This window comes from Megalobrama amblycephala, unplaced genomic scaffold (assembly GCF_018812025.1).
Source record: "Megalobrama amblycephala isolate DHTTF-2021 unplaced genomic scaffold, ASM1881202v1 scaffold265, whole genome shotgun sequence".
Lineage (NCBI taxonomy): Eukaryota > Metazoa > Chordata > Actinopteri > Cypriniformes > Xenocyprididae > Megalobrama > Megalobrama amblycephala.
The window spans coordinates 429,542-452,719 of NW_025953341.1; the positions used below are offsets into that span (position 1 = coordinate 429,542).

The 23,178-nt window shown below is 36.3% G+C and overlaps 1 protein-coding gene across 2 annotated transcripts in view; it reads right to left on the reverse strand.

The window, feature by feature from the left end:
• Positions 1–1,088: 1,088 nt before the first annotated feature.
• rps6kal (ribosomal protein S6 kinase a, like) overlaps positions 1,089–23,178 on the reverse strand; it is a 32,745-nt gene continuing 10,655 nt past the window's right edge. Inside the window, exons 2-22 of one of the 2 annotated variants that reach the window (XM_048179650.1) lie at positions 22,021–22,077; positions 21,170–21,286; positions 17,519–17,600; positions 17,357–17,437; positions 16,396–16,475; positions 14,757–14,863; positions 14,463–14,500; positions 13,165–13,307; positions 11,997–12,067; positions 11,685–11,773; positions 11,502–11,566; positions 8,952–9,054; positions 8,693–8,817; positions 7,783–7,905; positions 7,554–7,643; positions 7,307–7,465; positions 6,747–6,926; positions 6,586–6,662; positions 4,748–4,865; positions 2,371–2,511; positions 1,089–2,290 (exon numbers count right to left, since the gene is read on the reverse strand). In XM_048179650.1, the coding sequence (XP_048035607.1) occupies positions 2,162–2,290; positions 2,371–2,511; positions 4,748–4,865; positions 6,586–6,662; positions 6,747–6,926; positions 7,307–7,465; positions 7,554–7,643; positions 7,783–7,905; positions 8,693–8,817; positions 8,952–9,054; positions 11,502–11,566; positions 11,685–11,773; positions 11,997–12,067; positions 13,165–13,307; positions 14,463–14,500; positions 14,757–14,863; positions 16,396–16,475; positions 17,357–17,437; positions 17,519–17,600; positions 21,170–21,286; positions 22,021–22,077 (2,175 nt within the window). In that variant the 3' untranslated portion in view covers positions 1,089–2,161. The remainder of the gene's footprint in view (positions 2,291–2,370; positions 2,512–4,747; positions 4,866–6,585; positions 6,663–6,746; positions 6,927–7,306; positions 7,466–7,553; positions 7,644–7,782; positions 7,906–8,692; positions 8,818–8,951; positions 9,055–11,501; positions 11,567–11,684; positions 11,774–11,996; positions 12,068–13,164; positions 13,308–14,462; positions 14,501–14,756; positions 14,864–16,395; positions 16,476–17,356; positions 17,438–17,518; positions 17,601–21,169; positions 21,287–22,020; positions 22,078–23,178) is intronic. The other variant, XM_048179651.1, reaches the window with a different exon arrangement.

Genomic DNA, 23,178 nt, shown 5'->3' on the forward strand with positions numbered 1-23,178 from the left:
AATGACAGACTTTTCATCATGAACTAACCCTTTAACTTTAACTTCTAGAGGGGTGTGGGAAGGCCCTGTCATTTGTTCTTCACAGGATGACAGCAGTTGTAGGTGATTCATTTGATTGTGCTGTTGTTGGAAAGACCAAAAGAGATTATTTTTCCTCTTTCCAGTACTTAACTGGGCACACTTATTAAGCTTTGTGTTTATTTACAAACCAATTTCTTTTAGTTGAAACTATTTTTTTCTTTACAATTTGTTGTGAGAGCTGCCTGCTACCTCTATCTCCTTTTTTATGTAACTGTTACAGATTCAAAAAACAGTTTTTGTATGGATTTCGCTTTGTGCACCTTGTTGTAATGCTGGAATAAAACAGGACCCTCTACAAAACTGCTGCAACAAAGTTGATAGTATACAATTCTCTAAAACGGGGATGAGCAACTCCAGTCCTGGAGGGCCAGTGGCCAAGGACTATTACGTTATTGTATGGTGTATGGCTTAACATTAAATGGATAGTTCCAATCACTCAACCAACCACCCACCCACTCACTCACTCACTCACTCACTCACTCACAAAACTGTCATCATTTACTCACCCACGTGCATGTTCCAAACCTTTATGACTTTCTTCTTTGTTTTTTTGTTGTTGTTTTTTTGCTAAATGTCCACTCTGGTCCTAGAGGGCCACTGTCCTAAAGAGTTTAGCACAAACCCTGATCAATCACACCTGCCTGTAATTCTCAAGCTTTGGTTAGATTTTTCAAGTGTTTGAATAGGGTTTGAGATCAACTCTGCAGGAAAGTGGCCTTTGAGGGCCAGAGTTGTCCATCCCTGTAATAAGGGGTGTCCAAATACTCCTGGACATGGCGTGTGTCCTGGTTTTGGAATTATTTTTGTGTAATTGCATGCTTCTTGTTTGTCATAATTGTAGCCATTTTTGTATGAGAACACAAAACAAACAAACAAAAAATCTAACGCAGCATGATTATTGGCCTGCATAAGAGACTTGCATCAGATGTTTGACAAATCAAAAGGTATTTCTACAAATTTCTGTTTGATCCTGTTTGGCTGAATTAACACACACATGAAAAAAAACATCATGTCAATAATGTTCTTTAATGTCAATATGTACATCACCTGAAAGAAAAAATAAAATTTTAAAAATAAGTGAAATAAATACAATATGATACAATTTCCACAATGTCTTTAAAAAGTTTTATGGAATATTTTTTTCCCTCCATCTGGAGCAGAGAGATGTGATTTCATGGATTCAATCTCATCTACATTCATTCACCTCATTCGATTTTATAAATATAGATTTATTTCTTCACCTTTTGCTCATGTACTACCCATTCAACAAAAGGCAAAGAGCGGTCTGAGACGGGAACAGATGGAGGGAGAGGAAACGTCTCGCAGAAGCAACGACCTGCCAAGCCTCAGTGCAAATGTGCTCAAGGTTCCACACAAACGTAATGAATGACTTTATAATACATCGAGCTAAAGAAACGCATAACACTGAGTGCGTCTGAGGTAATGCCATGTGGTTCGCAACACTAACAGGACAAAAAGTGGCTTAGAAATGGATAATGTGCAGGTCATCATTATATCTTGTATAAAGAAAAACAAGCCAGTTTTTAGGACCCTTAAGATGGTTTGCACAGTAACGTTCTTGACATTTAAGCACATTTAAGGTTCCTTTCCCCAATTCTCAGAGAGAAACAAATCCTATCCCCTTCTCATACATTTAATGTGGAAATACAAGTTTCATTTCAACTTTAAAGTATTTAGAAGTACCACATATTTAATTTAATGAAAAACAAAAAAACCCCTGATGATATTCATTACTGTACACCAGTTATAGGATGTCTGAGGAAAAGGACTTGAATGTCATATGTTCTTAATGGTCCTAAAAACAGGCACTTGATGACCTAGACATTTCTTCATGAAATCTGGGTTTCCATTGGGCAAGAACATTCGAACGGCTCGCTAATGCGTGAAACACTTCAGACACTATGGAGAAATGGAGCTGGTGTTTTTCACTCTACCAGAGAGAAACAGAGGGGCTTTCGTGCGTTTCCTTCAAAATGTCGTGCACTCCCTGAAGCATCACGTACAAGAACTCGAGAGGAAATGCCAACCGTTGGAGACAAGCATGGGCACATCACGCGCTTCAGGACATGTCTGTAGACGTCAGCTTCTTCATGTTCCTGCGCTGAGCTAGACTGGAGGCAGCTACGGGTTCCAGAACCGGCTTACATGTCTTGTGGTTCAATGCAGAGTATGTGGCAGCCATCGCTCCCTACGAGAGACACCGTCAAACTCAAGCAGCACTTCGATCTAAAGACCGGGCATGGAATCAAAAAGAAACTCAAGCCATACCTTGACCAAATGAGGTGCTTCGTGACGCGTGAGCTGAAAGTGTGGGTTCTGGTCCCGGCAGGCGATCCACGAGTGTTTCAGTACCTGTTCTGCTGAGTATCGCTGATGAGGGTCCACGTGCAGCATATGAGACAGCAGGTCCTGTGAACACACAATGTCTCAAAAGTTCCACTTGCTTAAAAAACCCAGAGTGTGTCCAGATACTGATGGGATTTCTGTACACTGCTCCTGAAAAGCACTCAAACCACCATACAAATGGTGAACGTGATTTTTCCTTGTAGAACCTGTTCCTGGATCAACAACCTTGTTGATCTTGCAACAACATTTCTAATCAACCAATCATATTAGGGATAGGTATAGGGATATGTTTACCGTTAAAGACAAGTTTAGGCTTACAACAAGGGTTAGGGGCTTCTACAAACATCAGGTTCAGGGGTAGGGACAGGGTTAGGACTATGTTTTTGAACAGGAATGTTGTTCAAGGATCAACAAACTCAAGTTTATTCAGCAAAAATTCTGGCCCTTATTAGCTTTAGTTTAAATGAATGTGCTCATCTGAACTAGTGCTATTGACATCCAATCAAATGCAATAACCACTATAGATTGTTATATTATGTACAATTATGTAGCTCAAGAAAACAACTGGATTGATGTGAACAAAATTTTACAACAATAGTGCCCAAAGATACCCTGTAGAAGAGAACATGTGATACTCTTTCCTTCTAAACTAGATCTTCAAGTAAGTCTTGAGAAGTGCATGCTGTGGAACAAAATGTGCAACATCAGTAAGGATACCTATATCTGCTCCAAGTTGAATAAATGTAACAAACGTTACGGTTTGTATGTATTACAAATGTGCGTGTTGATTCAGGTCACAGTAGAAAGAAAGTAACAGACTCACAGTACAATAGTGGAGTACGTAAGGCTTATATGAACACAAGAGCACCATCAGATCAAAATCATGTTCCAGCGTACATGGTGTCATGAAGGCCTCTAAGCAGTAGCGACTCCTGGCCACAAATTTAGGTGGGCCAGACTCCTAAATTTGTAGACTTGTAGCACTTTTGACGTAGAACCCGGAAGCGTTGAACGTAAACAGCGTAGGATAATGACAGGGGAGAGATGAATTTCTTGAATAAAGTCATTCTTTTTGTTTTGTTTTTTCGTACAAAAAGTACTCTTGTCACTTCATAACATAAAGGTTGAACCACTGTAGTCACGTTGACTATTTTAACAATGTCTTTTCTACTTTTGTGGACCTTGAATGACGGTAATTACGGTTGCTTTCTATGGGGGATAAAAAAACCTATTGGATTTCATCAAAAATATCTTAATTTTTGTTGCGAAGATTAGCGAAGGTCTTATGGGTTTGAAACGACATGAGGGTGAGTACTTAGTGACAAATTTAATTTTTGGGTGAACTAACACTTTAAGCTATATAATTAATATATAATTAGGATTAATTAGGATTTGTACGTTTTACATTCAAATTGCTGAACACGCAAATGGACTTTCTACGCTTTTCAGCCTGAGGGTGTAGGTCTAATGTTGATTGACAGGCTCGACACATGCATAGAATGCTGTTTTAGAATGCATACCAATAAAGAATTTATTGTGTTTGAATGTTCACTTAGAATGTTATGGTTTATGAAGGAAAGTGAATCCAAACATAACATAACACAAACATAAAGGATTCACAGGCTATGTTTAATGTAAAGGATTTATACTTTTACTACTTTGCTACTTCACAAACCCCCTGTTAAAGAAGAACAGATGCTTGCACACCCTGACTTACTAGTTGCTGAACTGAAGCAGGTTTAACTGAAGGTTTATTTAATGTAACAAAAACAAGAAGGAAAGAATGAGTTTTTGCCCCAATGGCTCTCAATTAAGGCACGCTGCATTTTCATTTTATAATGGATAAATCATATATATTTGGATATCATAGAATATTGCACTGCTGTATTTTGTTATATTTTATGTTGCATTTTATTTGATATTTTTTATATATTCTATACGCTTATGAAACTTTTCTTACTTGACTGTTGTGATTTCATAAAACAACCAAAATGGCAGGAGTTTTGCAGTATCACATTTCTGCTTGACAAGCCATGTATAGGGTTCCCACACCTTTACCAAATGAATTTCAAACCTTTTCAAATCAAAGCTTTTCAAACCACTCATACTTACTAGTTAAGGACTTAAAAAAACAACAAACATTATAGAGATTGCATTTAAAGTAACTAAAGTTCAAATATTGTATCTGTAATATAAATTTTAGACCAGAAAAAATTCTGAATCTTCATAATTCTGACATGAATGCATCATAACTAAGAAAATGGAGCTAATTGTCCTTTTAAAAGGATTCCTCTGCTACCTTTGAGGAGTCTGACACAGAATCCCAGTTTCCTCCACTCAGGGAGAATTTTCCACTGCCGATGCGCAACAGAATCTCCTCTGGTGTGTCATTGGGTCCGTTGGCGAAGGGTGTGTATCTACACAGAAAAATAAAAGATCAAAGCAAAGACATTAATACATTTTTTTCATGAAAACAGAAAAGACTGTTCAGATGACTGCTGTAATGTGCCAGATTGTGTATTGATGCTGTGATAATTACATTGCTGTGGTATAAATAAGATTCGCCCCTCAAGCATCATTCATCCATGTTTTTGTAAGTTTTGTGATTTGATTTTTTTTTTATTTCATAAAACTGCAAGTTAAAACGTTTAATTCCATTCTGAATAGACAGCGATTGCTCTCATTTCAAAATGAATATTACCTAGCATAAATTATTTAAATTTACAGTCTTATTAAAGTAAACCAGAAAAATAAAATGGCAGATACAACAGCACACATTTTTGAATAGCCTATAGCAAAATCTAAACGGTTTAATGTGAACGGTTATCATACAACACTATACATGTTTGGTATAATTTGAAATGTCTCATTGCGACTGGTACAAACGTCTTGTTCCCACAGAAGTAAACCAGAAGTTAATAAAGTTAAGATTTTAGAGATATTTTGCTCTCTGTAATGGGTGTGTCCACCTTCACAGGGTCTTTCATGCAAATGGCCTTCTGTCCCCAAAAGGTGTAAACTACTCAGTCTAGGACCCTGATTAATGCAAATTCCCATTGTGAACTCACATTTCCATTTGAAGGAAGTTTCTGTCTTAGTCTGAGTATTTAAAGAGATGTTGCAGGAGACTCAGGGCACGATTCTGTAATCAGATCAGCCCACATTGCCTAATGTCAGGTATTCATCTTTTACTCCGTTTCTGAGCATTTGATGTTTTGTATTGATCATCTTTGAATTGATTATATAATTGGCTTGATAATAAATTGTTACATTTGATTTTATACTGACTTACTCTGAAATTATTGACTCTAGTAGATTACGTTAAGTACATAACCCCACAAATCTGGAGCAGTGGAGCAGTGGAGCACACCAACTGATATTTTAGAGCTCTGACTAGCACAGTGGCATTAGTTAAGTATACTTAGACTGTGTAGGCTAATAATGGTTTTTCCTTTTAGAGCAACAGAGTGTTGCTAGACAGGGTGGGCCTCAACCTCTGATTATGGTAAGATTATTTTAACTAAGTGTCTGTGGGTAAACCACTGCGTGTATGTAAAGTTAACAATAGAGGTAGCTATATTGGTCAGCCTGATTTTATGGTACTGGTCATGGCCTCTAGTTAAAAGTAATCTTACCTTAATTCGGTGTGTTCAGATCTATGGGGACTAAATAAACGTATTCTAGAAAGAGCCAAGTGGGTACGGCCTCTAGAATATTAGTCATCGCCTCTGTCTAATGACCAAGACTGACGAGATAGTGAGTAAGAGATCGCATGACCGGCCGGTGCGAGACTCAAAGCGTTATAGGAATCCAAATGAACGAGTACAATAAGAGTAATGAGTTAAGTAGAATAATCAAATGTCTAGATAAATTATCATATAAATGGTCAATGATAAATAGGCATTCTACCCTAAATTTGAGGTCATAATAAAATGGAGTCAGATAAAAGTTAAATTTTGAATGAAACTATTTTGCCACACTGAAAAGACAGAACGCGCAAGAAACCTTCCCCGTCCTGTGGGAAACCGCCGTTGGGCTGATTGGGTGGCTCAAAACTTTTTTTTTTTTTTTACTTAAACTTTTTTATGCATTTTCACTTTTTTCGATAACATCATAAAAAAAGGGATAAAAACTGACCCCGCCAACATGGTGTAGAGCAGGACTCCCAGACTCCAGATATCACAGGCAGCGTCATAACCCTGCCGCATCAATACCTACAACACAACAGACAAAGCCAGTCAATTCAGTTCAGGACATGTTCTGGACATTAAGTATATGCGCAGCAGTTGATTCCTCACTTCAGGAGCAACGAAGTTGGCGGTATAACAGGGTGTCAGCAGCAGTCCGTTGTCTCCTCTCAGCTGCTTGGCAAAGCCAAAGTCACAGATGCGTATGGAGTCAGGGTTTCCTGAATCGTCCATGTAGAGGATGTTGCTGGGCTTCAAGTCCCTATGCACCACCTGCGTCAGGAACACAGCCTGTCACAACACCAGTTCATTCTAATGGCTTAAAATGATTTAAACTTGTAAACAGGGCTGGGTGATATGGATCAATTACATTTTTAAGATAAAAAATGAAGAGGTCTAAAACAGTGGTTCTCAACAAGGGGGCCAGTGACAACTAGGAGACCTAATAAGTCTTAAAAACTTCAATATTTTCGTGCAGTCAGGCTCACTAAAAGTGGCACTAATATCTGCCATAAAACTTGCAAATAAAACTTGATTTCAACTTGAATGGAGTTATCAAAATGTCAAATCTGCACTTTTTTCATAAAACGAAAACACATGATGTGTAAACAAATAAAAAAAAAAATTAAATAAGAAGTGCCAGGACTGTAGAATATGGGTCTGTGTCTCACCCCCTGGCAGTGCAAATAGTCCACAGTTTTGGTGATAGTGTACAGCACAGCGCTGGCCTCTCGCTCAGAGAAGAACTTCTGCCTAAGGATTTTATCCAGCAGCTCACCGCCTTTCATGAGCTCCGTCACGAGATACACGAAACGACCCTCGTCATACACCTGAGTGACACACACACACACACACAATGATGCCTTAGTTACACTAACACAGAGCTGAAAAGTTTGAAATCAGAATCATGTCACTCACATCCTTCAGTGTGATGATGTTGGGATGCTGCCCATACCGCATTAGGATCTCAATCTCCTCCGATGGGTCTCGCTTACTTTTGTCAATAATCTATTACATCACAGTAAAAAAGTTACACCAGAACAAAGCATGGACATACACGTTCATGTGAAAGTTGTGTTCAACAGTATCTTCTAGAACAGACTCATTAAGACATCAGAAATTATTATTTTGGGGTGTCATGTCTCACCTTCACAGCAAACTCCATGGCGGTGACCCTGTGTATGCAGCGTTTGCATATGGAGTATGAACCCACGCCGATGTCTTCCTTCAACTCGTACATGTCACAAAACTGAGCTGAGCCACCATGCATCTGACACAGCACACAAATGCCTTAAAAATCTATATACATACATTTATATATATATATGCTACCAATCAAAATTTGATATCAGCATGATTTTTTGTTTGTGATAGCAGATTATGATGTTCACCAAGGCTACATTTATTTTTAATTTTATTTTTTCCTGTGATGAAGTTCCATTTTCTCTGTCTTCACTGGTAATTGTTTTATAATGCTCAAGAAGCTTATTTTTATAATTACAGCTGAAAATGGTTATTGTAGCGTGAAAACCGCAGTACGGTGTCTTTTTTTTAATATTCTTTGAAGAAGAAAATTTACTTGAAACATTATAAATGTTATAATGTTTATAGTTATAAGTCTGAATATGTTTATAAATATATTATATATATATATAGTTATAACTCTGAATATATAAATGTAAATCTGAATATATAGTTATAAACCTGAATATATAAATGTAACTAAATATAGAGTTATAAATCCGGATATATAAATGTAAATCCTGAATATATCGTTAAAACTCTGAATATAAAAATATAATTCTGAATATACAGTTTTAAGTCTGAATAGGTTTATAAATCCTTAATATATAGTTATAACTCTGAATACATAAATATAAATCCTGAATATATAGTTAGAAGTCTGAATATATAAATGTAAATACTGAATATATAGATATAAGTCTTGACAGGTACTGTATATACATCTATATACACTTACAAAAAAATATAAACAATTCATATTAACTTATTCATATTCAATTCATATTAACTGAATTAGAAATATTGTGAATTACCTGTACTATAGGGAGAATGTTGGCTAGTGGGGCACTTTTGCTTTCCTCCAGGGAGACTGGAGCAACAAAACTGAAGCCTTTAAAGAGCTGGTGAGCATTTGCACTGGGGGGAATGCCTGGAGAATCTGCTCACAAGAAACACACAAATACAACTCAAGTCATCATAGTACTGCTAGCAGATACATGTGTCACATGTGTCACATGTGTCAGCACTGACTAGCTCCCATGTAATCTCTCTAGAACACATTCTCCATCATACCTTTTGGAGTTTTGGCTGTGAATTCTGGGTCGAAGCAGAAAGTGTCATCTGGTTTCCCTGCAGCAGGTTTGAATGGAGGCTGAAGTTCTCTTCTGTACAATTTCTACACACACACAAAAAAAATACATGCTACTCCAATAAAATATATTCCACTTGACACACAAAAAGGTAAAGCCTGATCCTTCAAAGCATCTACTACTGCTAACCCTTCCTATTCAAATCTATCCTTATTTGCTATTAGCGATGTAATCTAATATACTGATACATTCATGTTAGTCATTAATTACAACAGTAACTTACACCAAAGCCACTAGATGACAAGCCTGCAACCATTAGCGCAATGCTGTGGCTGCCAGTACGCAGGAAAGGAGACCAGGGGCTGTTTTTTTTGTTTGTTTTTTTTAATGGATGTCATTGGAGAAGAGGCTTCACTACACTGAATAAACTGCTTTTGTGAGGAAACAGCTTATCATTTAATGAATCGACTGCCTGTCTGCTAATCTTCAACATGTTTTACGCTAAACAATACATTTGTTGGGAATGCTATGTAGATTTTACTATGATAAAAAGGTTATTTTATAAGAGAAGGCAGAGTAGGGAATGTTGCGACAGGTAGGACTCATTTACGTCATTACCCCAGTATTTAATAGTAATATTGAGTGATATTGTAGTTTGTATAAAGAAAGTAGAAAATATCAATGTTTTCTTTGGCTTTCAGGTTTTACCAGTTATAATAAGACTTGAATAGTAATGACTATTATAACTGCATGTATGCACATGACGCTGATATTATGCATTATACTGAATAAAGAAAAAATGAATAATTTAATTATTGTGTTACACATACATATAATTAATGAATTAAATATGCATTAAATTACAATTAAGTTTTTTCAGTACTCTTAAATGTGGTTTGATGTGCCCTACAGTGAACTTTGCAGCTAATAGAGATATTCGCGTTTTTTTCCACTCATTAAAGCACATTCCACAAACAATGGAGTCCTACTGTACATGGATATAACACCAAATATAAAACATTTATTCACAAGACCAGCGTGCTAATCCACAAGAAACTGTTTGACGTAAACTAACTGCCCGTCATAAAACTTTGAAAGGCAGGAACTGGTGTCAATGCCATTATACGATAGGCTGAGAGGTGCCGCACGTGATCCAAGTTAGCCGTTACGCTTTCTCCAATGGTAAGAGATACAGACCCTCTCATCTGCCTATAATAATACAATCTCTGCTTACACTATATAGACAAAAGTATTGGGACACATCTCTTAATTATTGAATTCAGGCATTTCAATCAGACCCATTGCCACAGGTGTATAAAATCAAAAACCTAGTCATGCAGTCAGCATTTACAAACATTTGTGAAAAAAATTGGGTCATTCTGAGGAGCACAGTGAATTAAAGAATGGTACTGTGATAGGATGCCACCTTTGCAATAAGTCATTTAGGAACAGCAGCAACAAAGCAGAAGACTACGTAAAATCACAGAGCGTGCTGAGGCACATTGGTGCATAAAAGTCGGTCATGCTCTGCTGATTCCATAGCTGAAGAGTTCCAAACTTCCACAGGCATTAATAAAACTGTAGGAGCTTCATGGAACGGGTTTCCATGGCTGAGCAGCTATGAAAGCATGAAAGCCTCACATCACCAAGTATAATGCCAAGTGTCGGATGGAGTGGAATAAAGCACGCCACCACTGGACTCTGGAGCAGTTGAAAGATATTCTGTCGAGTGACAAATCACACTTCTCCATTTGGCAGCCTGATGGGTGAGTCTGTGTTTGGCGGATGCCAAGAGAACATTACCTACGTTAGTGCATTGTGCCAAGTGTAAAGTTTGGTGGAGGAGGGATAATGGTATGGGGCTGTTTTTCAGGGGTTGAGCTAGGCCACCTACTTCCATTAAAGGGAAATGCTTCAGCATACCAAGACATTTTGGACAATGATATGCTTCCAACTTTAAAGGAACAGTTTGGGGAAGGCCCTTTTCTATTCCAGCATGACTGTGACACAGAGCACAAAGCAAGGTCATGGTTGGATGAGTTGTGTGTGTCAGAACATGACTGACCTGAACAGAGCCCTCAACCCCATCAAACACCATTGGGATGAAGTGGATCGGAGACTGCGTGCCAGGCCTTCTTATCCAATATCACTGACTGACCTCACAAATGCTCTACTGGAGGAATGGGCAAAAATGTCCACAGAAACACTCCAAAATCTTGTGGACAACCTTCCCAGAAGAGTGAAAGCCATTATAGCTGCAAAGGGGGGACCAACTACATGTCAATGTCTATGTATTTGGAATGTGACATCATTTTAGTTCCTTCTAGTGTAATGATCAGGTGTCACAATACTTTTGCCCATATAGTGTATGTGTAACCACTAAACAAACATAAATGATGTGATCAAGTGATCATTAAACATCATCAAACACAGCTTGATCTGGCACACCATCTGGCCGGCCAGCACACTCAAGCAATGGAGAATGAGCACTTGGCTAAGAGTAGTGTGCTAGTGTGGGTTAACTGAATCTTACATTCCAATCAATGGTGGAGAAAAATGTGTGTCGTTTGATCTCCTCCACTCCGTCAGGACCTGCTCCTGCAACAGACCAGTTATGATGATTACCGTTCAGGTGACAGTTTGTTTCCATTAAAATTCAACAACCCATGGTCTAGTATTTTCTAGTCAACTGTTAGCAGAAACACAGGTGACTTACCTAAACGATTTGATGGATTTCTTTTGAAGAGCATTCGTAAAAGACTTTGTGCTTCCAAACTTAAAAACTGTGGCATTCCGAGCTTAGCTCTGATGTACAGGAACAAACAGAAAAAAAAAAAAAATTTAGAAAAAGCAACAATATTACAAGTATTTTATGTGCATGGTCGTTATGTCCACTAAAACAATAAACCGAAGTATTCCTTATAGGTTATTCAGTTTACCAGTCAATTACATTTTTCTATCTAGTAGCCTCAATAAGAGATTTGACCAATTAAGCATCGCACTGGCATGATTTAGTACCCATACTCACTTGAGAATCATGTTCATAGTCTCATTCCTGTCTTTTCCTTGGAACGGTAATGTGCCGGTCAGCATTTCAAACTGGAAAAAAAAAAAAAAAAAAATTCACCTATCAAACATGCCGCATTTACTTGGGCAAATTATCTAAGCATTACTACTGTCTGGGAACAGATATCAAGGCCATATGTCACACTAAAGATGTCACAAATGTCTCAGTGTTTTTTGTCAATACATAAAGACCAGCCTCCCTAAGACTTGAGCCCTAACTTACCAGACATTCAACTCTAGAAAAATGGCTCAAAAACTTAATATTTAAGTTTTGGTTTATGATTCTACAACCGTATAGGTCTAGAATTAATTTTTTATTATTCTGAGTGAGAAACAAGTAGTGAGAAACAAAATGTACCCATTTTCATTTCAGCCCATAAAACATTTTCAGGATCATCCTAGGCCTTTACAGAGACTTTACAGAGTGCTTGACTTGCATTGTCAGTACAAATTGATGCACCTCTTGATGGAAATAAATGTTGTGATGTTATTTCCATCAAGAGGTGCATCAATGACTGCAAGAGTCAAGCACTCTGTAAAGTCTACTCCAGCACATCCCAAAGACTTTAAGAATTTTAAGAATTTAGGGTCTGGACTCAGAGGTGCCAATTCATGTGTGAAAATTTCTTTTTTTTTTTTTTTTTTTGAGGCAGATGAATCTTGACATTGTCATCCTGGAATATGTGTCTTTCTACATGGTTGTTTAAGAAATGAACAACTACACACTCCATCAATTGGGGTTAGAGGAACTGTTGCCAAACATAACATGCTAGAAACATAATAAATCACTGCAATTATGATCCAATCATAGACTCTTAATCATTTGCCTGTTTAAATCCAAACAGCAACTTTTTTGGCCAGGCAGTGTATAATAGAGATAAAAAGGTGTGAAAATGTCGTAACCATGATCATTTTGGTCACTATAATCATGATCCAAATTATCACGGTTATCAATATTATCACGGTATTGTTAACATGTACTGGAAATGTTCAAAAAGTACTAAAAAAAGAATTTTATTGTGTTTTATCGTCAAACCGGTAACTTTTAATCCCTAAGATAATAACTTCACATTTTCCAAACATGCTCATAACGGGATAGTCATCAACGTCTTGCTGTGATGAGCTCCTACCATTAAGACGCCGAGAGACCACCAATCAGCACTCTGTGTGTGACCTCTCCTGTTGACCACCTCAGGGGCCATATATTCCACAGTGCCACAGAAAGAGTATGCTTTTCTGTCCTGATCTACAGATTCTTTACTGAGCCCAAAGTCTGCAAAAGGCACATCAACACATTAGTCGTATTTGCATTAAGTCACAAAGCTAAAGCAGACTCTGCTCCTGGAGAGACACGTTCCTGCAGAGTTTCCTTGAAAATTGGTGTTAAAGTTTAAAGTTAAAAGTTTAAAGTTAAAATTAGTTCACTTCAGAATGAAAATTTCCTGATAATTAACTCACCCCCATGTCATCCAAGACGTTTATGTCTTTCTTTCTTCAGTCAAAAAAAAATAAAGATTTTTGAGGAAAACATTCCAGGATTTTTCTCCATATATCAACGGGTTTAAGGTCTAAATTGCAGTTTCAGTGCAGCTTCAAAGGGTTCAACACGATCCCAGCCCATGTCTTGTCTAGAGAAACGATAGGTCATTTTCTAAAAAAAATAAAATAAAAAAAAATGTACACACTTTTATATACTTTTTAACCACAAATTCCCGTCTTGCACTAGTTCTGCGATGCGCCACGCATTACGTAATCACGTTGGAAAGATCATGCCTGACGTAGGTGGAAGTACCATGGTAGGACGAAAAACTCCATCTCATTTTCTCCTCCAACTTCAAAATTGCCCGTCGTCGTTGTTTTACCTTTTTTTGTAAAGGGGTGTTTGACTTAGTCTTTGCACGTTTGCTTTGTAGACAGTGGATCGGTACGCCCGCCTACATCACGCATGACCTTTCTAACGTGATTACGTAATGCGTAATCACGTTAGGTGCATCACAGAGCTAGTGCAAGAGGAGCATTTGTGGTTAAAAAGTATCTAAATATTTATTTTTTTAGAAAATGAAATGATAGATCATTTCGCTAGACAAGACCCTTATTCCTCGGCTGGGATCGTGTAGAGCCCTTTGAAGCTGCACTGAAACTGCAATTTGCAATTTGTTGTACCCCAGTGATGGGGGTGAGTAAATTATCAGGAAATTTTAATTCTGAAAGTGAACTAATCCTCTAAGTCTGCAGGATGGCGGTGCTCCAGCGGCCGAGTTTGACAAAGAACCCCATCTGACTACGAATCAAACACACCATACATGACTCAAATCATTCTTAATTCAGGATGAAACGCTAAAAGTACATGTAACACTACAAATTTGCCTCTACATGCACAAGTTCGACAGGCAGGGAAGTGATGTAATAAGGGGACAATGGTACGTACCTGTTAACTTGATATGTCCAGCTTCATCAAGCAAAATGCTGAAAATTAAGACCACATTTCTCCAATACAGATACAAAAATACATGAACTAAACAAGAGTCAACAAACAAAATCAGACGAAGAATTCAAAACCTCTCGATTATAATCTTGCACATTGGTTCTGTCAGATATATCCATCCTTACTTAATAAAAGATCAAAAAGAGAGGGCAGGTGAAAAGCCAGAAAGAGAGAGAGTATGGTTTCTACTCTAAACACAGAGAGAGAAATGCAAAGAGGTGAAGGGGGATACTTTACTTTTCAGGCTTCAGGTCTCTGTAAACAATGCCTAGGTTGTGTAGATGATCCAATGCAAGGGCCAGCTCTGCAAGGTAGAATTTCACATCCTCCTCTGTAAACATAACCTAGTAAGAACTGGACAAATTTACTCTCTCATCAAAATCACACACACACACAAGAATATAAAAAACATCATCATAACGACAAAGAAAAAGATGGATATAAGCCATAATATTAATGTTGGGTAAACAATTACTGTACGCTATACAATCGGATTATTTTCCCTGTGTTACTTGAGGAATTTACAGAGTTATTTTAAGTAATTAACACATTACTTTTTCTATTTTAACAATGCATTTACTGGCAAATACAGCTGAAAACCGCATTTGAAAAGGGTGCACATGTTTGGCAAAGTCAGCTTTGTGCTGCCTCCACATTAGGTATGTTTACATTCACTAATTTTCCTCAATTCCTCAATCCAATCCAATTTCATGTTCTAAAAAAAAGTCCTGTTTATAAGAACCCTAAATGTTGCAATCCGATTTACATAATCATTTACATGTGCATTACATATTCTGAACAAAACTTCAGCACATGCATAGATCCCAGTCACTGCATTCAGCAGTCACTGGAGCTACCATCAGTATAACTGTCGTTTTTGCCTTGATAACATCTAAATGAAAGCCGATATATCTCAGAAGAGCTATTTTAGTAAAATATTCAGTCTACTCCACTGACCAGTTCGTAAGACATACATAAGAAATACATACAAACGTTCGCAAGTAAACTACACATCAGGGAACTGTGCAAGCAAGCTATTTTTTAATCTGATTAAGAAAATGGTCAGATTCAAGCGTTTTTTCTTATTTTCTTTAGATAAGATAATTTGATCACCGATTGCGGTGTTTACATGAAGGCTTTTCAATCCGATTGAGCCATCATTTTCAGATTGCTAATGAATTATTTGGTTGCATGGTTGCTAGGTAAACCTAGCAATTCTGTGTAAAGATAAAATGCCACGCAGCTGCTGTATTAAAATATGCCTCCTTTCCTAATATAACAGGCTAAATGCTACATTAGAACCACAGTAAACTCTGCCTCTGCCGTGACATTCAGCAAGTGATCTTATTTTTCTGGCGATTGTGCACATCAAAGTTAAGAAAGTACAGAAAACATACAATAAATAGACAAACAAATAAATATAAAAATGACTTGAAACACACAAAGGGCTGGCAATGCATACAGACTAAAGTCCTGTTAACAATGAAGGCAAATTTTCACTGTGAGTCCAGCATTCAAGCATGTAGATGAATGTAAGAATTTCACTCTCTATTCATTTATGTATAATTTTGGTGCAAAATTTGTAATTACTTGTCATTTTCTGGTTGCATCGCTCTGGTTGAGAATAGGCCTCACATTTTTTAACCTAAAGCTCTGCAAATGAACAAGTGAAAATTTGGCAGAGGACATTTCCCTTTATAAGACATTTGGGCATTATTACAATCAGTTAATTGTTGTGGAAAAAATAACAATACAAAATAGTTATAAGAGTCTAGTCTGTTAACTAGACTCTTATATGGTTATAAGAGTTAGTCTGTTAACATCAACATCACAAATCGAACAAAGAAACGGTTAGAATAGATCACACGATGCTTACCTCTTTGGATAAACGAGTAAATACATCCCCACCCCTGAGAAAATCCAAAATTAAATAGAGTTTCCCTTCTGTCTGAAAGGCTGCAAGTAAAAAAACAAAAAAACAAAAGGGAGCAGACAATCACACCTAGATGTCAATCCTGGGGAATTCCATGGAAACGTCAGCCACACCAAGAAAAAAATAAATAAAGCAAAGGAACTCTTTCAACTGGTTCCTTTAAGGCTATATTTACTGTATTGAACTAATTGAAGTGTTATATCATTTAAGGGATTTAAGTAAATGACTTTTTTTTTTTTTTCACTACACATAAGGTATCCACCACTATAACTAGAATATCTACCAGCCATAATTCATGGCTTTAAAAGAGGACACTTCATGTTATCAATTAACATTTTACAGATAGACAAGACAATGTCTGAGGAAAATATACACACACTTTCAAAACAGCACTGCTTTCTGAAAAAGGTCACTGGGCTTCAGTGATGTGTCATACCCATAACGTTTATAATACAATATTCATACAAATAAGCTCAAACTTTTTATGCCAAGCATACAATCTGGAATGTTTAGTATTTGTTTTTCCCCACTACTCCCACAGAAATTGGCTCAAATGATCATTGGACAGAGCTGCATACAGGGCTGACCAAACCAAAGTGAGGCTGAAATTAAGGCTGTACCTCAACAAAGTTCTGGACTTTCAGAATGAAGTTTGGTCTACTGCTTTTTTTGTTTATACTTTAGAAAAGTTTGTCCTAAAATCCTGATTTTGGGCTCTAAAACCACACAAAATAATCAAGTACATTTCATTTTTTTTTTTATTGCAAATTGTCTGCAACATTGGAATTGCTCCCTACACTAAATGAAACAAAGCTACATCTTGTCAAACATGTTGGGAGTGGAGCAAAGAACCCAACAACTATTACTCAGAGGGTCTGTCTAACACAAATAATCTGAGCCTTACCATAGTGCAACTTCACAATGAAAGGATGATTGACCTCCACCAAAATATCTCTTTCCATTTTAGTGCGAACTCTGTCCCTCACTGCAACACATTCAAACATACACATTCAAATGAGTATATCACAGAAATGTGTAACTCGCACAAATAAAGACAATCACTGACCTTTTAAAGATGCCTTTTTGAGCACCTTCATTGCATAAAGCTGACCGGCATCCGGACCCATTAACTTCCGCACCAAAAACACCTGAGGTCAGGAGAGTTCACAGATCACTTTCCAATTTACACAGACACAGATTGTTCACAAAATGGAAAAATTCATGTTTTCACACTAAAATAAAAAAGGGGGATTATACTGTAGAATATGTATTATATTGGAAATATAAAATGAATATATTGATAAAATGAACAACAGTCAAAGGGGTCCAAAACAACATCGGACAGCAGCACACTGGGACATCTTTTTTTAGTGTTCCACTGAAGAAAGAAAATCTTGCAATGTTATATGTGATGCTGCATACAGTTAAATCTCTGGTCTGGTGCATACATTTGCACTGGAAAGAATTTATTTAATGCATTTTCAAATAAATAGTAATGCACAAATGCATTACTCTGTTTAATCACTTATTTATAGACCAAAATGATTAAGGAGTAAAAGTGCAGGGCATTCCACAGAGAGAACAGTCATGGCAGCCATGCTGAAGGGTTGTTCCAAACATACATTCATACAGTAGACACACAACTATACACTAGAAATGTGTACTTTGGATATTATACAATTTCCATACATTTCAAAATTTGTGGAAAAAGACACTTTTTTTGCCCAAGAAGTTTACAACTCTGACTTTGTAACAATTCTGTAGAATGGCAAATAAATAAATAAATAAATAAATAAATAAATAAATATACAGTGGGTACGGAAAGTATTCAGACCCCCTTAAATTTTTCACTCTTTGTTATATTGCAGCCATTTGCTAAAATCATTGAAGTTCATTTTTTTCCCTCAATAATGTACACACAGCACCCCATATTGACAAAAAACACAGAATTGTTGACATTTTTGCAGATTTATTAAAAAAGAAAAACTGAAATATCACATTCTGTAGAATGGCCTATATATATATATATATATATATATATATATATATATATATATATATATATATATATATATATATATATATATATATATATACACTGTTACAAAGTCAGAGTACATTTCTAGTAATTGTACAGTTAATTCTCTTATTGTATTGTTTTCAGAAAGTTTTGGAATATTTTCCTCTCCCCAAATTTGTCACTACCAAAAGACAATGATAAATTAACAAGAAAGGGTACATTGACCATATATATATATATATATATATATATATATATATATATATATATATATATATATATATATAGATATAGATAGATAGATGTAGCTGCAAGTAATTTTTTGACCCCTTTTCTACAGTATGATTTCCTTCTATGCTTTGATGGTCCAGGAGTGAGAGAATAGCGTCAGTGAGTTTTTCAAAAAATGTTAATGTTGTGATAATTTTATAATGCTTTAGGACCAACCATGTACAAATTCATTAGTCAACACCATTGCTGAGTATTTTTCTGTTGATATGAAAAATCAGGTACATTTTGCAACATAGGCGGTAAACTTCGTATATGATGTATATTATGATGTTATGATAAACTATATGCCTTTCTCCACTGATGTTCAACTGAAGTTGTTCAAAGCATTTCTAAAGATACCAATTTTTAGAAGGCAGCTGTCTGACTTTGAGATGGTGAATGGGAACATGGTTTGTGTAACAAACACATTATTAGCTGTTTGATAACATAGTCAAGCCAAAGCTAATCATATCAATTACCATTATGTGTCCAACGTTGTAGAGAGTGATAAAATGCATTCTGATACATCAACTTGTAGACGAGCCTGTATAATTCACTCTTTCTCTTCTTCTAATTTGCATATTAATGGATCCACATATGCAAAATGAAGCAAACATGTAGAGTTACACTCAAGCTATTTTAAAGGGTTAGTTTACCCAAAAATAAATTCTGTCATTAATTACTTTTAATTTATTGTCAAAAACCTCTCTGACCTCATTAAAAATATTTTAATTTGTGTTCCGAATATGACTTGAAATGAGTAAATAATGATAGAATTTTAATTTTTTGGTGAACTTAGGGCTGGGTGAGATGCCCATAAAAATTATACCTCTGTATTTTTTGGCTGAATGATGATATACATTTTTCTATTTGGATTTAGGAAAAAAAAAAAAATATATCCTGCCCAACGTTGTCCTACAAGCAATGTTCATATTAAAGGCTATGAAAACAAGTGAATAGTGAATGTAACCATGTAGTCTATGCTATATATTATATATATATATATGTGTGTGTGTGTGTGTGTGTGTGTGTGTGTGTGTGTGTGTGTGTGTGTGTGTGTGTGTGTGTGTGTGTGTGTGTGTGTGTGTGTGTGTGTGTGTGCGAAAAAGGGTCAGATCACATTACCTTGTCACACTGTAACATTACAATCTAAAAATAAAAATGTTTTTTTTTTTTAAAGCAGAAGTTAGATTCACTAAACTAAAACTAAAAATAAATAAAAACAAAAGCCTAATTAGAAGACTAATTATAGCCTATTAGGCTATTTTGATTTCCCTATTATAATACTCACTTAACGGTTACTGCTATCACAACAATACTCTTACTTGTAGGTTTAAAATTCTACATATTTCACATGTATTGTTTGACAACAAATATTTTAGCAAAATGTATATTTTAGTCAGAATGGCGGCGCTCATTTACTGAACTGAAGTTTAGCAGAAAGTAACTCGCTTGCATTAGGCACATCCACTCCTGACAGCAAAATGGAAATATTTCCATGACCTTCTAAAATTTACAGATGGAGAATATACCTGTGAAATGTAAGTTACACACTGAAGAAAACTCCACAAATGCATTAGTATTAAACAGCGCAGGTATCTGTCAGCACTAAGCACATAATATATCTGTCAGAGCATCTGACGGGGAGATTTTGCATGTGACACAAATAGCACTTCTCAGGCAAAGTGCACAAAAGGCAGGACTATTCCTCCACCTGTTCATCTAAAGCAGAAATGCTTAGACCAGGGTTGGGGCAACTCCGCAGGACAGCTCCAATCCTGAATAAACATACCAGAACCAGTTAATCAAGGTCTTGAGGATTACTAGAAAATCCCAGGCAGGTGTGATTGATTAAGGTTGGAGTTGAATTCTGCAGGACAGTGGACAAAAGGGCCAGAGATGCCCAGCGCTGACCTTCATTCAAACAGAAAAAGCGCTTAACTGAAGTACTGACAAAATAACAGAATAACGCCCAGTGGAACTTCTTAAGTGTTAAACTGTATACCTGACAATTGATTTTTGCTAATTGAAAACAAAACCTAAGTTTTGTTGTTGACAAAAATATTAGAAACTTCAACAATAAGACCTGAAAATAACACTTTTATTTACTTTTTTTATTCAGTTTGTCATGTTCAAAAGAGCTTTGCTCATATGTTAGCACTCTCAGCCATAATGAAACAGAAATCTACACTACTAATGTCTTATTTTATTAGTTATTTTAGTGCTTATGTCAAATAGTATATTCAGAGGGATCACATGCATAGTCAAGTCATGCACAAATGAGCACCTTGTAGCCATTGTGTTTACAAAATAAATCATTTCAATACAGATTCTTTGTTCTCCTTGTTGTACCAAAATTCTACCAAACCATGAATTTAGTGTACCACTCCAGCCCTACTATTAAGACAAAGTAAAAGAATCAGAGACCTTCCCAAAGGAGCCTTGTCCCAAAACCTTCAGCAGCTCAAACTGGCTGGGATCGGCCTTCTCACAGCCCTCCTTCACATGATGAGTGATGGGGATCTCTTTATAAGCCCCCTCATCCTGCACAAATAAACATACACAATTGTAGACATCATGACAAGTGTCCAGAAGCCTCACAAAGAATAATTTTTCAGACGCAAAACAAATCTAGATTATTTACTTTAAGTGCATGCTGCTGCAAGATATTGATTACTATGAATTTTATTTGGTATATCATTCAAAAACCGACATGGATATTTTGTTATGTTGTTTTAGACTGCAAATACATTTTTAAATGTGGCTTAAGTTTCCAAATGCTTTTTCGGACCACTGTATTTGATATCTCACAATTCATCTTAAAGATAACAAATAACACATGCACCATTGCTGCAATAACAACTGAACATAACCATGAAAATTGAACATTTCAAATGAATCACTTTGACAAAAAAAATGAACTTTGTAAGGGAAAAAAAAAATTCTATTTAAATTTGCAAAACTTTTAAAACATGCAAATGATAAACTTTCGTGGCACCAATGCCAATCAAGCCAGTGATGATAATTCAGTCAACTGTCCTGAGCTTCTTTCCCAAAATTTCATATCACGATTTTATAACAAACAATCGTCCTCTTTCTCGCTAGCCCTGGGCCATCAGGCACTTATTGTTGAGCCCTGTATTTAAGTTAAATTGTCTGATCATTTAATATCAGCCATCAGTCACCCTGCTTTGTAAGGGTAATTAAATCACACATCGTTGGAATGTGGTTCTGAGAGGTTCACAGACCAAGCGCTAGCATTGAACACAATTACTCACACAGTGTGTGTAGGACTCCTCCTCCATTGGCTCATCCATGATCTGATGCCCATTAACCTAAAATTAAAAACATAAATATCACATTATGGGTTTCACAAAACAGCAGCATGTAACAGTAATCTTTCATTCACATCAAACTAGGGCTGCTATTAACGCTAATAGTTTTTTGGGTTTTTTTCCAGTTAGTTGATAATATTTAACAAGCATTGCTAAACTGATGAGGAGACACTCCACAACATCCTCTATTATGATCATGGGAGTTGAACCCATAAACCTTTAGAGTGTTCACCATTTATCACAGTGTGCCATGTAGAGGACTAGGGTTGGGAATCGAAAATATTAGAACTTTAGAAATGTTATGTGAGAATAAGCCTCAGTTAAGCTACTGCAGACAAAAAAAGAAAAAAAAGAAAGGTTAAAAACGCAAATAAAATGTTTTAGTACACAGCTCCATCTGTCTCTGGGGGGGATCAACAGCGATTTGATGTTTTTGATGAGTCTGATGTTCCTGAACTCCAGAACCAGAGAGAATTTTTTTTTTTTTGCTTTGAATGATCTTTTGCTTTGATTGCAGTAAGCAAAGACTGAATATTTCACTGCACCGTTTTTATGGACCCTCATTTTTTTTGCATACAGGACAAATGGGCTACTCTGTGTCCAAACCTGTGCTTCATCAAATAAAGGCAGTTAAGTCCTGTCAGACGAGCTGTTCCACTTTGCTGTCGTCTTCTTATATTTCCTATTAAATAACTTTATATGTAAAAATACACAGTATTTGTCTCATTACTCTGTACATTTTATAAATATTTGGGATGCAAAAGATATGAATTTGCGATATATGCAAAATTATGTATGGAAACGTCTTAAGGGCAGATTTTTTTAGCGATACAAAAAAAACGTATTCGACAATGCATTTTTTTTTTTTTTTTTTTTTTTTTTTTTTTAGGGATGACATCATTACGCACACCATTTTATCGGTAAAAGACCAACTGGATGGAAACATCCTGGAGACAGCAATTTCGCAAATATTTTTTTTGCACTTATTTTCTTTGTCAATAACAAAACAGAGCAAAAACTGGATGGAAACTTGGCTACAGGCGAGCTCTTCAAATGATTAAGCCTTAACCCTGTTGAGGATACTCTCTATTTGTTCTGGTG